General features: G+C 39.3%; 1 protein-coding gene across 1 annotated transcript; it reads left to right on the forward strand.

The window, feature by feature from the left end:
• Window positions 1-514: 514 nt before the first annotated feature.
• Window positions 515-14,673, forward strand: sel1l (SEL1L adaptor subunit of ERAD E3 ubiquitin ligase). Its single transcript, XM_036581929.1, has 21 exons — window positions 515-1,228; window positions 1,523-1,569; window positions 1,854-2,070; window positions 3,083-3,250; window positions 3,597-3,702; window positions 4,994-5,156; window positions 5,361-5,414; window positions 5,524-5,583; window positions 7,011-7,092; window positions 7,199-7,353; window positions 8,116-8,172; window positions 8,264-8,332; window positions 8,413-8,490; window positions 8,584-8,646; window positions 8,844-8,931; window positions 9,295-9,443; window positions 9,537-9,702; window positions 10,046-10,120; window positions 10,305-10,477; window positions 11,119-11,247; window positions 13,762-14,673. Exons 1-21 carry the CDS (start codon window positions 1,141-1,143, stop codon window positions 13,966-13,968), a joined length of 2,394 nt encoding a protein of 797 aa, XP_036437822.1. The 5' UTR covers window positions 515-1,140; the 3' UTR covers window positions 13,969-14,673.
• The last annotated feature ends 828 nt before the right edge of the window (window positions 14,674-15,501 follow it).

The raw sequence follows: 15,501 nt of genomic DNA on the forward strand, positions 1-15,501 counted from the left end.
ATTTCGCTGATTGGCTGTTTAGACAGGAGACGTACACGATCAGCGGACTTGCATCCTGAAAGAGGTGATTCACTTTACCGAGCCGATTCCTTCGCACTGTCAGTTTCAATGAATCGAACGTTCGATTCAACGATTCAGTGATTCACAAGTCACGTCAACTTTATTCTCTTCCATATGCGATTCAGTCGGTGATGTCAACAAAGATGTCTGCTTTATCCTTATCTCCATTTAAAACGACATTCGGTGTACTTAATGTGCAGCTGTGTTGGTACTTTTACTTACAAACCACAGACATACATCAAAAAGAGGTGGCCACAGTGTACACAGGTACACAGTGTACACAGGTAGACAGACAAACATACATCAAGGGGGTTGTTCTTTTATATACGTGTATATTATAAGTAGAAATATTTATGTTTCTTGTGATTTTTAATCATAAATTGTTTAAGACTTACTGGAACGTTATCGGATGTTCGTTTCAGTTCAACTCGTGTATCGGTTCTTTTGATTTTTTTCAAAAGAACCGATTTGAAAGAACGACTCATTCACGTCGCTTCTCCATATAAACGAGCGTCTACTACTATCAGTTCCCGAGTTTAAAGAAGTTAGTCAGATACCGTTTTGAGGCTAAATTTGGGGTCGTGACTAGCAGCAGTTTCCTAGTCGCACTGCTTTGAAACTAGCCTTGGACACTTTTGCTCAACCTAGCTTTAGCAGCTCTACTGCTAGCCTGTCTCAGCCAACAAACTAACGTTGTGCGTTAGCTGTAATGTTTTCTCAGCTACGCTCGCTAATAGCTAATCGTGTCTTGCTAACCAGCTCGGATACATTCATACTGCATTAGCCAGTTAGCTCTTCAGGTGCTGCTTTCCTCTCTGTTGTAGTCTTCTGAATGTTGACTGTGTGGACCCTTCCATACCCAACAGCGTTGCGTTATCGTAGAAATTATTCATTTACCTGTTTTGCTAGCTAACCTTGCTAGCTTGGTTATGCAAAAAGAGTCGCTGTGGTGGCTACAGTTGTCTGTTTGTATGGCTAACGACAGGTACTTAAGTTGACGTAGCAGGGTGATGTGCTAGCTAACCTAAACAGAAAGCGTCTTAATCGTTCACACTGTCGTAGGTTATACGTGCTGGTTTAATGGGGCTTAAAGGCAAGATGCGTTTTTCTGGAAAGACATGGGTGCTCCTAGTCGTGGTGGTACTTGTCACTCTGGAAGTGGCAGCTGGTAAGTGGAAATGAGAGTGTAACGTCACATGTTAGCTATCTAGCTCGGTTTACGTTTAAAATATAACTTATTGCTCTTGCCTGTCATAACAAATTATCTTTCTTAGACTCAGACAGCGACAGATGCGTTGTCAAGTAAACCTTTCATAGTAATGGTGGCTGGCAGTAATCCTAATGTTTTTTCTTTCAGGAGGTCTAAACAGCTTAGTTAGCAAGATGGGAAACACTGCATAGTGTATTGTACTGCTTTTTGTTCCTCTAAATTATTAAATGAAACATGAAATTGTCATTACAGACGTGGAACCAGAAACCAATGAAGTCCCAGACGCTGGTCCTTCTCAGGTAATCAAACGGTCTATATGAATAGGCTTATGAAGAGGCTGTACTGTAATGTTGGACAACATTTTTCTTTGCTTAATATTTTTTGTCTGTGTCATCAGATTTCATTTTTGTGGTTTTAAATTTAGCCATGTCCACATTGTCTGCCCATTAAATGGGGTGGAGATTATGCATAGTTGCCTTCAGAGATAATGATTGATAACCTAAGTGTTTAACCATTTATCTCTGATGTTATTGGCTTTATTACTGAACAGTTCAGTTTATCAAAGCATGTTCCCTTTGTCTAGTATTTTCATGACCAGAGCACAGAAGAGGATGAGGTTCCTGTTGGCTCCAGAGTGGTGGCAGGACATGCTGTTTCCCCGCAGGAAGCCCCTCCAACGACTGATGAGCATCGGATTGAGGAGGACATGAAGGATCGGGCAGTGGAAAATGAGGCTGAGGGGATTGAAAAGGAGGACCTTCCCAACCAACCCCCTCCAACAGATGCTAAAATTAAGGAGGGTAGGTTGAATTTGGAACACTGTATTAAATCAATGGTGGCTGTTCTTCAAGTTTTGTTTCAGACGATTGTGGGAAACAATTGTAAAGGATTGTGTCGTCGATATGCACAAACTTTTGCTTTGGTATGATGTGTAGGGGTGTGTAACAAAAGCACATCCATGGGGTTGAAAAGTGGTATGCATTGGAAAACATCAGGATATTTAGTTTATTAGCAACTAAATTCTTTGAAGAAAACTCTTGAATAATTTGAACACTTACATTTTTCAATACTTATACTAGTGCTTTTTCAGTAATCCAGAACTACATCTTGCTCTGACATATGTGCCACCATGCACACATTACAACTGATCACAAAAGTTTACTTTCTGTTGGGCAAATAATACATGATATGATAGATATTACACCATGTTTAAGTGGGTGGAGCATCTAAGACTAAGATGTTTTATGTATTGTAACTCAGTTGCACTGTTTTCAAAGATCATTATTTTGCATAAGGGCATTCTAATTTACAGTATTTTAAGCTTTTGATTTTTCTCAGCCAAACCAATCTGTGTAGTAGTCAGTTAGTACTCAGTATAATCAAGACATTTCAACATGAAAATCGAAATGTAACTTGACCTCAGAATTGATATTGACTCTGAAAATATATGCATCGTTACATCCCTGGTTACCTAGTCTTCAGAATTGTGAGGTTATTTTTCAGTAGGCATGTACATAAAACTTCCTCTTTACCTTTTGATAGTGTAGGAAGAGCCTAGTTTCTCAGTGAATGTGGATGTTTATATATTTCCAATGTTCCTCCCTTTCTACAGCTTTATATCTTGTATACTCTGTCCTCTGAGCTAGTTTGGAATAATGGTGGGTGGTTTTTTTTTTTGTACCTTTCCTCAAATAACATTTTTTGTCACTGTCAAAAAAGGAACTCAATCATGCATGTCAGTTTTTGATTGGTTTCCTGTAAACGTTTGGAGTAATGTGTCTGTCCCCCATTGGTTTCTGCATGTTGGTGTAGTTCCTGTGGTGATTGGGGGCACAGCCTCTGGGGAGCCCTGCCTCTTTCCTTTCCTCTTCTTGGGGAAAGAGTACTCTGACTGCACCACAGAGGGAAGAGGAGATGGGAGACTGTGGTGCGCCACCACCTATGATTATGAGCACGACAAAAAATGGGGCTTCTGTGAAAGTGAGTTAACATAATTCGTTTAGTACTAATGCTTGTTGTAGGTCCTGAATCTGATCACTGAGGAAAACTGATTCGGGCTGCTTGAGTCTGTATAAAAGCATTTAGATGAATGTGTGGGTGTTTTTATATAAAAATAGCTTGGTGCTCTGGTGCACAAGGCCATGATTTTAATCTTTGTACCTGAAACAACAAATAAAGTCTGTACCTTGGACATGTCATGTATCAGCAGTAGCTTATGTTAAATTTAGAATTTTTAAAATTGGATATAACTTTGTTTCTTGCCGCTCATAATATTACACAATGATGAGAATGTATGAGTAAGTGCTGTTTCCTATCTCCTTGACAGCGGAAGAGCAGGCAGAACAGAGAAGACAAGCAGAGGAGGCGGAGGAGCAGTACCAGGCCACCCTGAAGCTGATCAACAGTACAAGCAGAAAGAGCCAGAAAAAAGAGTGAGTGTTCTCTAGGCCCTCTCAATGCTTTTGTCATTGGGACATTAATATACTTAATTTATCCTGAAACTGAAAGCTTGCATGATGTGTTTGTCAGTTAAAAAAGAGGTCTGGCTATCACCATTTATTTGAAGTGAGGTTTCAAGGCTACATGATGCTAACAAGAGAGGCCACGAGTAGGGGTGGGCAAGATAACAATAAGTTATAATATAATAATAATAATAATAATAATAATAATAATAAGCACACTACACTTTTGCTGAGTATATATGGTGGTGTTATCAGACCTTCTATAGAGACTGAGTTGTTGGTGCCTGAATTGCAGATGCTTTGTTCTTAATATTTATTTATTATTATAATTATTTATTTATTATTTATTGTTAAGTGTAAACTCACAGGCTGGGATGGAGCAATGCTCAGTAGGAAAAAAATCATCGCAGATTTGATTCTGCACTGCTGTGACCTGGTCTCAAAAACGTTATGTTGTCAGCATCAAAAAGGTAGAATTTGTGGCAGATCTGCTCTTCAGAAACTGCTTGTTTTTCAAGACTGTTGATGTTTGTGTATGAAGCACAAAACCTGGACTTTTGAGCATCCTCTGTCTGCAGGCCCCTAGTTGCCTTTCAGCTGGTGGCATGGAAGTTAACTCTGATTTTTTTATTAATGTAATCAAATAAAATATTTTTCCCAATAACTCTGTTATTAGATTAACTGTGACATTAACTGTGAAATATTGAACTACTAGCGAGAAATGAGGTCTGAAAGGGAAGAGGTGAAAACCCCTTGCTGTAAAAACAATTCACACCTCTTCACAAAGACAGCGATGCCAAAACATTGCGGATAGCACAATTGCAGCTTTCTTCATATCAAAAAACCATGTACAACTGCCACAATAAAAACACTTTTATAAATACTGATTGGCTTGCTTATTTATGAAAACAAAATCCAGTTTGGTTATGGTTTTGTGAATCATACTCATATTCACAAATAGGAATATGAGGCTAATTGACAGGACCAGGTGTGCTGTCACTGTTCCCTCTTGATGGTTCTTTACACATTTACATGTTTCTAAACATATTTGATACAGGTGTAATTAACAGCAGGGTAAAGCTTGTTCTCATTTGTCTTCATTTCTATAACTGTAGGGGTTATGTTCAATGTATGCATACAAGTCCTACACCACAAAGTGCGCCTTTGATTTTTTTTTTTGTTTGTTTTGTTTTTTTTTATTATTTTCTTTTTTTTTAGAGCTTTGTAAATGTTAAGCTTTAAACTTCTCTTTGCCTTTTAGGTTGTATGAAAAGCTGCTGAAGGTGGCAGGCATGGGTCACACCAAGGCCATGGAGAAGGTGGCGTATGCCATGCTGTTTGGAGACTACTTAGCCCAGAATGTGCCACACGCCAAGGAGCTTTTTGAGAAGCTGGCACTCGAAGGATCGCCCAAAGCACAGACTGTAACTCCTTTTTATGTCTGAAGCATGTTAATAAACATTATCTCATAGAAAACAGTGATCTCAAAGTTTGATGGCTCCTATTAAGCTATGTTGACACCATGATTTTGTCACTGCTGAGTTATAACACCAAGAATATGTGACTAAACATTCTGCACTTAAAGATTAAAGGGTAACTATGTTGTTTTTAATCTTTGCTTCTATCAGGCACTTGGTTTCTTATATGCAGCAGGATTAGGTGTGAACTCCAGTCAAGCAAAGGTACTTCTGTAGTGCTTTTCATTTTCATACATACTTACTTGAATATGTTTTAGATGTTAACATACAATCAATTCAATAACAAACCCTCTTTGTGTCTTTTTGAATACAGGCGTTAGTGTATTACACTTTTGGAGCTCTGGGAGGAAATCTGGTTGCACACATGATTTTGGTAAGAAAGTTATGTGTCTTCTTATCTTTTCAGACGTACCAGGCAGTGTCTACCAGAGAATAGTCTAGATGTATAGTGTGTAGATGAGTGCATGATTGTAACTTCTGCTGGCCATGGCTTGAAGGTCAGTAGTTGCCTTAAGCTAGGTCAGAGATATAAAGAAGGCCAGTGTTTTTTTGTTTTTTTTTCTCTATAAACTATAACAGAAAGGCAACAGTCTCAGCATTATTGTTGGGTATTTGTGTGTGTGTGTGTGTGTGTGTGTGTGTGTGTGTGTGTGTGTGTACAGTGAATCCTGAGTTTGTGAATCTTTAATTTGCTGGGTTTTTGCTTGAATAGCTGCTCATGTGCTTTGCTCTTCATTTAAATTATAAATAAGGACAATTATTAGTTTAGCCAACACACATTTTTACCTTTCTTTCTGTTGCCTCATCTGTTTAAACAAGCAAGGACGTTAAAAGAAAAAGTGTGTTAACTAGTCTAACTCTTGAAATAAAGGTAATTGGAATCAGATGTTCCAGGCAGTTCATGTGTGGATTTTGAGAGTCTGTCAAAAAAAAGTGCAAAATGGCTTGATCAAAAGAGATTTCAGTGGACCTCTGAAGAAAGCTTGATGAAGCTCGTAAGACTTGAAAAGGTTAACAAGTCAATTTCTAAAGAAGGACTCTGAGTCTGAGGACTCTGAGCACAGGTCCTAGTCTCCCTAGAGGTAGGATTAAATGAGCACACCAAAGTGTCTTTAAAGAAGTCCCAAAGAACTCTTGGTGACCGTTAAAGGGCTACAGGCTTCTCCTGCACTCAGTAACCCTGATGTTCGAGAATGTACCATCTTTGGGGAAAAAAAAAACACTGAACTACATTAGTGTTCTTTGGAGGACAGACTGCACCGGGGTACCTGCCAAGCTGCTTCCATCGTGGACCTCCTTGTGTTTAGATGCTCCAAAAGCTCATCAGTCCTTCACTGTCTGTAGCTCAGCCTGCATGTTGCACTCACTGCTTCATTACACTATGAGTGTTTAGATATGTAACCCATAAACGCTGTACAAAGTGACTCATAAAAGCTGTATTTGAATAAGAGGGCAGCAATTGCACATTGTGTCACAGCAGCATATGTTGCCTGAGCAGCTGGGCTTCAGCTTATCTCTTAATACATTGTTGCTGTCCATTGCATACATTGTAAACTGCAGTAACAAACAGCTTTAAAGTTATAAGTAATTATAAAATATAATTCCAAATGTTGTGAAGGTGACTGTAGAGTATTTGAAGCTTGTAAATCTTCCCAGTCCTTGAAACAAAAATTATGGGTGACACATGTACCTTTAATAATATACTGTTTGCTAGTGTTGGTTCTGTAGTTTCATGACTGCTACAGAACAGCCAAGAACAAATCAAGGTTGTTAAATGCATGGTGTGATGTTTGTGTGCAGGGTTACAGATACTGGGGAGGTGTTGGAGTCCCTCAGAGCTGTGAGTCTGCCCTCACTCACTACAGACTGGTGGCTAATCATGGTAAGAACCTTTTGGCTCAGACTTGGACTTGCTTGAATTCGCTGATGGATTATGTTGCAATATAAATCACACTGTTTGGCAGTTAAAAATGGAATTTGTGTGGCAGTGGCCAGTGATGTGTCCCTGACTGGGGGCAGTGCAGTGCAGAGGATTCGATTGCTGGATGAATTGGAAAACCCTGGTTCCCCCAGTGCCATGCTGGAGGAGGACTTGATCCAGTACTACCAGTTTTTGGCTGAGAAAGGAGACGTGCAAGCCCAGGTACTGTCTCTGTCCCAACTCTCAACTCTATAGTTCACCTTGAAATATAGAGTTGCCATCTGTTTGCGATGCTGTCTAAATCTGATGATGTAATTACTAAGGATACACAGATACAGGAATGCTGAGCCGATGCCGATATCTGATACACAAATGATTTACGTTCTGCCGATGCCGATACATAAACACTTAAAAGCGTAGAAATTGAGATTAAATCCACATGGCTTAGCGTTACAGATAAATGTAACACTTATGTAGAATTACAAATGCAGTAAAATGAATAAATTGCAAACGTTTTATTGCAGTAGTATTCAGCCTCAACGGAGAACACACTTCTGCACATTTTAATGCACAATTGCTATCTATCTGCAGAATTTAATATGCTGGGGGGGGGGACTTTTGCAGAGGTCACATTTTATGGCACATCTTATAATTTATGTTATGTATTTTTTGGTGTTAAACCCAGCAAGTAACCAGAAATTGTGCCCTAAATTTTGCAGGAAATTTCTGTATAAGGTTGTTCCCTGTAGAAGATGATAGCTTTTTTCACTTAGAAAATCAGCACAGCGTGTAGTTTGATTAAGGGATGTGACTATATCATCTCTTTGTGTTATTAGCCCTCCCCTAGCATAATTTTCAGATAAAGTGGCTAGTTTATTATCATGCATATACTTTGTCTCTGAACCTGTTTATCAGTGCTGTCTATTTATAGTATTCAGATTAGTTATCTTTTGTGCTTTTTTTTTGTTGTTTTCCTTCTCTAAGGTGGGTTTAGGACAGTTGCACTTACATGGAGGCAGAGGGGTGGAGCAGAATCATCAGGTAATACTTTTAATTCTTTTTAAAGCTCCCAGTAGTTTATCCTGTTTTAATATCACAATGATATTGATATCTCTTACCATTTTGTCTTTAGCGTGCCTATGAATACTTCAATCAGGCTGCCAATGCAGGCAACACACATGCTATGGCCTTCCTTGGAAAGGTAACATGACCTGTCTTACAGTCGTTATGTAATGTTTTGTCTTTCGCCACTGTTGTCAGTATTTTCAATCTGTATTTCAGATGTACTCGGAAGGCAGTGAGTTTTTGCCCCAGAACAATGAGACCGCTCTGCATTATTTCAAAAAGGCTTCAGAACAAGTGCGTACCAAGAGAGTTATTAGCATCTGTGTTTTGTTGTCTGTTTATGACTGTACTCAAACTAATTAAAAATTGTACACGGTGAAATCTTAGGGAAACCCAGTTGGTCAGAGTGGACTTGGCATGGCCTACCTGTATGGCAGGGGTGTTCCTGTGGTGAGTTATATTGTTTGATACCTCTCTGTATTTCATTACCAAGTGCAGCTTACATTCCTTACTGTGTTAGGCTGTTTTTCATGTGCTCGTAAAGTGAATAGTCTACGACTCCTGTACCCAAATACATAATCGTATTTATCTATTGTGGATTCGGTGAAGTTAAGGATTATAGTGCGTTTTGGTGTTTGTTATTGCAGAACTATGATCTGGCACTCAAGTACTTTCAGAAAGCTGCGGAACAAGGCTGGGTGGATGGACAACTACAGCTGGGAACCATGTACTACAGTGAGTATGTGTGTGCCTGTCTGTAAAAGTGTGAGATTGGTATCTCACCCACTTCTGCTTTACTTTCACTTTGAATCCTATGTTTATTTGTTTTTCAGAAATTGCCTGCATTTCTTGTGCTTCATTATATATTTTGTGGTCTTTACCCTTGCATCAACTTTACCCTTTATAATTATCTTATTCGTTGTCTAGGTGATTGTTACTATGAGGAACATGAATCCACATTCTGATACAAACTTGGTGACAGCTGAGCTTGTCTGCTGAGTCATTTCTTAGCAGTGGGAGTTGGAATGAAAAACAAATGGATGAATCCTTTTTATGATTCATTTCTTTTCTCTGTGTGTACGTCTGTCTGACTCGCAGATGGAATTGGAGTGAAGCGTGACTATAAGCAGGCTCTGAAGTTCTTCAACCTGGCCTCCCAGGCTGGTCATATTCTGGCCTTCTATAACCTGGCCCAGATGCATGCCACTGGAACAGGAGTGATGCGCTCCTGCCACACTGCAGTGGAGGTAAGGACTTATCCACTGACTCAAATAATTATGGCTTTTTCTCTCTATTTTCCTGGTTTGAAAGTTAACACCATGTTGATTTATTGTATTTAGCTCTTTAAGAATGTGTGTGAGCGAGGCCGTTGGTCAGAGAGGCTCATGGGGGCCTATGGCAGCTTTAAGGAGGGTGACATGGACTCTGCACTGGTGCAGTATCTGTTGCTGGCAGAACAGGGCTATGAGGTCGCACAGAGCAACGTGGCCTTCATCCTTGACCAGAGTGAGTTGATATGGTACCACCAGGGGTCAGCAGAGTCCCAAATGTGTTGACTTTGTTGTTAGAAGTTTTGTTTATTTTTTTCAGGCCAGGGTGCAGTAATGAAGTGAAACCTGATGTAGCTAGCCGTTACTGCATCCTGTCTCCTCCTATTCAGTTTTCACTTCAAAGCTGCTCTTTTTAACAGTTTTAAACATGGATTCACAGCATATTCTCAAGAAACTGCTTGTGCTAAAGCAAAAATTATGGAAACATTTGGCCTGTGTTATGAGTGCTCATCTCTTATTAGCTAAAGTAGCACACTGTGTGTGGATAAAGCCCTGATGTACTTGTATGCATGTTGCAGGACAGTCCCGGATCTTCAGTGAAAATGAAACCTACCCTCGAGCTCTCCTTCACTGGACTAGGGCAGCGGCCCAAGGTTGGATATGTCTCCTTAGCTCAACTTTTATTGTTTTCTTTCCTTTATGCTTTTGCAACAGCTTCAAGCACAGAATGTATTATATGTGGTTGATCAAATCCCTGCCTCACTAAAGCTCTTTATTTTTGCTTTGTGTGTCACTGTTTAACATTGTGGTATTTGTGTGGTTCTTGGCTGTGCACAGGTTACACAGTAGCGAGAATTAAGCTCGGTGATTATCATTTCTATGGCTATGGCACTGACGTGGACTACGAGACTGCTGTCATCCACTACAGACTGGCCTCAGAGCAGCAGCACAGCGCCCAGGCCATGTTCAATTTGGGCTACATGCATGAGAAAGGCCTTGGCATTAAACAGGTACATGCAGATTCCCCTAGTCAAATATTTATCCACATTGATCATTCCGGCAATTATTGTAAATTTCCACATAATTCAGGGATGTAAACAAAGTTATTCTGAGTGGCTTGATGTGAAGTGGTTCACTGTAGAGAAACTTACCAACTGAGATTTCTTTACAGTGGTGCTGGTAGGAACTAAGGGCAGGATGTACACCATGCAAATGGCTGCTCTGTTTGTGTCTGGCTTTTTGTACTCCTCTCTATTTAATTTTGTGTGTGTGTGTGTGGTGTGTGTGTGTGTGTGTGTGTTCTTTCTACTTGTAAAGTTGATAACGGTAAAATAGTGATAAGTCAGAATTTTTTTTTTCTTTTCTTTGGGGATTAGGTCGCCTCACAGCACTCTGCATGTATCTCTCCATATTCTCTAGAACGGAGCATTTCACTTTACACCAGTCTGAATAACCTTTTTGCATTTTAGCCATTTAAATATGCAGACATTTTGAAATAATTGGTGGAATTCCTCATTAATAAAGAAAGCACTGTAATACAAATAGGGCCAGCTTATTATAGAGGAACGGGTAATAACCACATCGTAATCTGATTTCTGGGTGTTCACACATAAGTACAAATGTGCTTACTGCTGACTGTTTCCTTTGGCAGGACATCCACCTGGCTAAGCGTTTCTATGACATGGCTGCAGAGGCCAGTCCTGATGCGCAGGTACCTGTGTTCCTGGCTCTGTGCAAACTGGGCCTCGTCTACACACTGCAGTACCTGCAAGAGCTTAATGTAAGACACACACACGCGTTCTGTGCAGTGTCAGAGTCATTTCCTCCGCTTGAAATTATAAGGTTCTGTCTGCATTCTGAGCAGTTTTGAGATTGAGCTTTAAAGATTTTGCATTCTAGATAGCGAAACTGATATGTGGAACAAGTCTGTGTCATACATGAAAATGACAGACACCCTAACTGTATTCTAAATGTACAGTATCAAAATTCTATCAAATATGTAAATGAGTTTTTTTGGAACAGGTCAAATGCAGACAGAATCTTCTAATCCTAAAAACTCACTTTCTGCTTGGAATTATAAGGTCTGATGATTCCAAGGAACACAAACGGGTTACACATAATTTGTTTTAAAAGATAGTGTCTACATTATCAGGAAGTGAAATTAATTGCCTTTTATGGCATTTTTCTGACATTTATTTTAATTAATTTCTTTTTGATATTTCTTGTTTTAGGACAAATCATCTTTTTCTTATTCAAAAAAGCATTGCTGTTTAAATACAAACGTCAGTGCTAAATATTTTGTTCAGTGCAGAGGTCAGTTTTAGATAGAACCCAATAGGTAAGTGTCCTTTTAGGTTTCTCAGCACCCAGCTACTGTAATGAGCTGTCTCAGCAAGTAATTGTAGCCAGTCAGTCTAAAGGCAGTATGAGGTTTTGTTTTATGTCAGAAATGTGACTCTAATGAGCCAAGATGTTTTATTTTGGGAGAAAGAAGAGGAAAAAAGCTGTATGAATGAATTAAATTAATATTTATGTTGTAATTAGGACCCCATTCAAATTCAAATGTTCACTAATTACTTTTAAGGCTTAATCTTTGTAAAATTTAAGACAATAAGAGTTTTTAAAGAACTGCAAGGAGACAGGCAGAGTTTCAGCAACATGTTTTCATGTTTCACTGTTTTGTAAACTTCGTTATACAAATATACAAACTTAGAAATTATGTTTAATTGTAATTAATCAATTATTAATCCAATAATTGTCAAGTTATTGCAAAACATTTCAAACAATGCAACAACTCAGTTTTTACAAAAAGTTAAAAATGATTGTTTCATCTCAGTTTCATAAAATACATCTAAATCATCGAGTTGGCAGATTCTGAGCCCTATAGCTTTGGCTCATTTTTTTCAACGAAGCACTATAATTCTGTCTATCTGCAAGCCGCTGGTTCCACAGAATATTTTAATACAGGGGTAACTGTTAGAATGACCTTTTTTCAAAAAAACCCAAACGTATCCTTTAATGCTGGCCTTCTAATGTTAGCATTAGCTGGCAGACTAAAATGAGCAAGCTAGCGTTGTTTTCATTGTCAGCGCAGTAGCTAACAATGAAAATAAAACTTCTCAGCAAGATTTAAAACAATTAAAAAAGATTTAAGTTGCATGTAATTTGTACTGTTGTCCTTCGTGAGTTCACCAGTGAAATCCTCCATGTTGAAGTTTCTCTTAATTTTTTTTTTTCTTTTCCCCCACTTGTGCTCCTTTTTTCACTGAGCAGTGCGGCGACATAACAAAGAAGCAGAACCTGATTGGTCCTTTTTTGTGTATTGGAAGTGCTGATCGACTCACAGACTTATAGAACCAAATTAGATTTTGGCTTTGGAGAACATTTTGTTTGCTAGATAAAGAGTCCAAAAATGCATAAAAATAAAAAAACATCTCAGATGATGTTAAGATGTTGTCACAGCATGAGATTATATGAATAACTTGATGTCAGGGGATGATTTGTCCTTCATGTGTTATATGCAATAGTCATATATAATATGTACACACACATCCACATATGTACACCATATGGACAAAAATATTGGGACACCTACACATTACACCCACAGGAGCTTTTATGACATCCCACTCTAAATCCATAGGTATTAACATGGAGTTGGTTCCCATTTGCAGCTATAACAGCTTCCAAACTTCTAGGAAGGCTTTCTACAAGATTTTGGGTTGTGTCTGTGGGAATTTTTGCCCATTCATCCAGAAGAGCATTTGTGAGGTCAGACACTGATGTTGGACGAGAAAGCCTGGCTCGCAATTTCTGTGCTAGTTCATGCCAAAGGTGCTTGATGGGGTTGAAGTCAGGGTTCTGTGTGGGCCGGTCAAGTTCTTCCACACCAAACACACCCAGCCATCCATGCCTTTATGGGCCTTGCTTTGTGCACTGGGGTACAGTCATGCTGGAACAGAAAAGGCCTTCCCCAAATTGTTCCCACAAAGTTGGAAGCGTAGAACTGTCCAGAATTTCTTGATATTCCCTTCGCTGGAACTAAAGGGCCTAGGCTGACCCCTGAAAAACAACCCCATATCATTATCCCTCCTCCACCAAACTTTATAGTTGGCACAATGTTGTTCTCCTGGTTTTTGCCTGAACATCTAAACTCGATATTTAGGAGGGCTGTCCCAATACTTTTGTCCATATGGTGTATGTATGTACTGGCATGAATTCCCCTTTAAAGTGAACCCTGTCAGTTTTGGGAAAAAAATTGTAAAAGATTTCTCCACTCTTTTGTTCCTCACAGCTGAAGGAGCTTGTTTCTCAGGTGGATCTGGACCAGTTGTTGGGTCCGGAGTGGGATCTCTACCTCATGACTGTTATAGCTCTACTTTTGGGCACTGTTATTGCATATCGACAGAGGCAGCACCAAGCCGTGCCGAGGGTGCCCCCAGGACCCCCAAGACCTCCAGCCCAACCAGAGCAGGCTGCCCCTGAGGCTGATCAGGAGTGAAATATGGGTCTAAAGCTGGGTTGTGTTGAGCCAACAGACATTTGGGACCTGGGCTGGTGGTTCAAGAGTTTGCTCTCTAGGACAGCTACAGCAGCTGCCTCCACCCAGCTACCGGATTTAACCTCTCCCTAGTGTTCCAATGAAACAGGAACTGTCTAGACTCTCATGTTGCTCTCCAGTGGACTTGAGCTTTGTGGCTGGAAAATGGCAGAAACAAAATGGAGGGCAAAAACACAGGACTAACTTGCTGTCTCTAAAGCGTGTGGCTCAGGGTATCACCAGCTGAAGCTTCATTTATTTGTGCTAATTAGTGCTCACTCTTTGGGGTTGTAAGTAAAGTACAGGACTATTACTTTCATTAGCCACTGTGCTTGAAGCCAAGGACCTGCTTCTGTTATGTTCCCCTGCACCACTTCAAATGGTTCTTTTAAGAGCAGGTTGGTTCACGCCGATTTACCCTTGTCTCACGCCTTTGCTGAATAAAAAGTGAAAACACACTGGAACTCAAGTTATCAACTACAAAAAAAGGACTAGCATGTTTTGCTATCACATGTTTTGCTGACTGGAGTGGATTGTTGGCAGACATGCTTGATTCGTTATCATATTTTTCAAACACTCTGTCTGCAAATTAATTTATAATAGTAAATGATAATTACCTTGTTTGCCAGTGCACTAGTGTAATTGAGGTCTGAAGCTGGCGCATAAGAAAAAACACAAATCTAGCCTCTTTGACCAGTAAGTGTTCGCTTAGCAGCACAGATAGTGGCGTTTTGAAGGTTTTTGATGGTCACAAATGTTAATCTTTTGAATTATCACTTAACACTGTTTCTGCCTTTTACCTTTAATGATCTCTGTCATGATCTAATGGAAAAGTGCTGAATGGTTCAGTACGAGTTTATTGGAAAAGTTCCCAAACCTAATTAGATTTAATCTGTTTTTCAGTCTTTTTCAAACTGCAAGTGTCCTATGAGCTTTTGTCTTCATTCTAAAAGAAAGATGAAGGACTGTTCTCACCACAGTATATCCCTTTTAGTATGAAGTCATCTGTTTTAGGGCTACTGATTGCTGTTAAAAGTATTTTGTTCTCAGTAGTTATTTTTTGTGGTTTGTAGCACAGAGAATGGAGAAATTAGAATATGCAAGACAAATTGAGCTTTTATTTTTTTTTGAGCATGTGGAGAACTTTTGATTGTTTTAGAGGGTGGATTCTGGCGCTGAAACGTCTGAACATATAGCAATACAGTAACGTTTGATGTATAAACTTTGTAAAGAAGTTAACTGTATAGGATGTAAAGAAATCTGAATCTTGCAATTCATGCTGAAACTTGCCAGAATACGTCCTGTTCTTGTAAACAATCTGGTGTTTTTTTTAACACATCAAAGATTTGAAGCGCTCCCGGTAAGAATACTCATTTATCAGACCTAACAGACAGCGGCACACAGTATGGCCAAAAAATTCACATCGCATTTTTACCGTGGTATTTATAATTATAATTTATTCTTATAATTCATAAGAAACTAATAAAAAAGATC

The sequence above is a fragment of the Colossoma macropomum genome, unplaced genomic scaffold (assembly GCF_904425465.1).
Source record: "Colossoma macropomum unplaced genomic scaffold, Colossoma_macropomum, whole genome shotgun sequence".
NCBI classification, from domain to species: Eukaryota; Metazoa; Chordata; class Actinopteri; order Characiformes; family Serrasalmidae; genus Colossoma; species Colossoma macropomum.

Coding starts and splice junctions, on each gene's coding strand:
- sel1l (XM_036581929.1), top strand. CDS start 1,141: ATGGGGCTTAAAGGCAAGATGCGTTTTTCTGGAAAGACATGGGTGCTC. Junction 1,570..1,853: donor CAGACGCTGGTCCTTCTCAG/GTAATCAAACGG, acceptor CCCTTTGTCTAG/TATTTTCATGACCAGAGCAC. Junction 10,121..10,304: donor GACTAGGGCAGCGGCCCAAG/GTTGGATATGTC, acceptor GGCTGTGCACAG/GTTACACAGTAGCGAGAATT.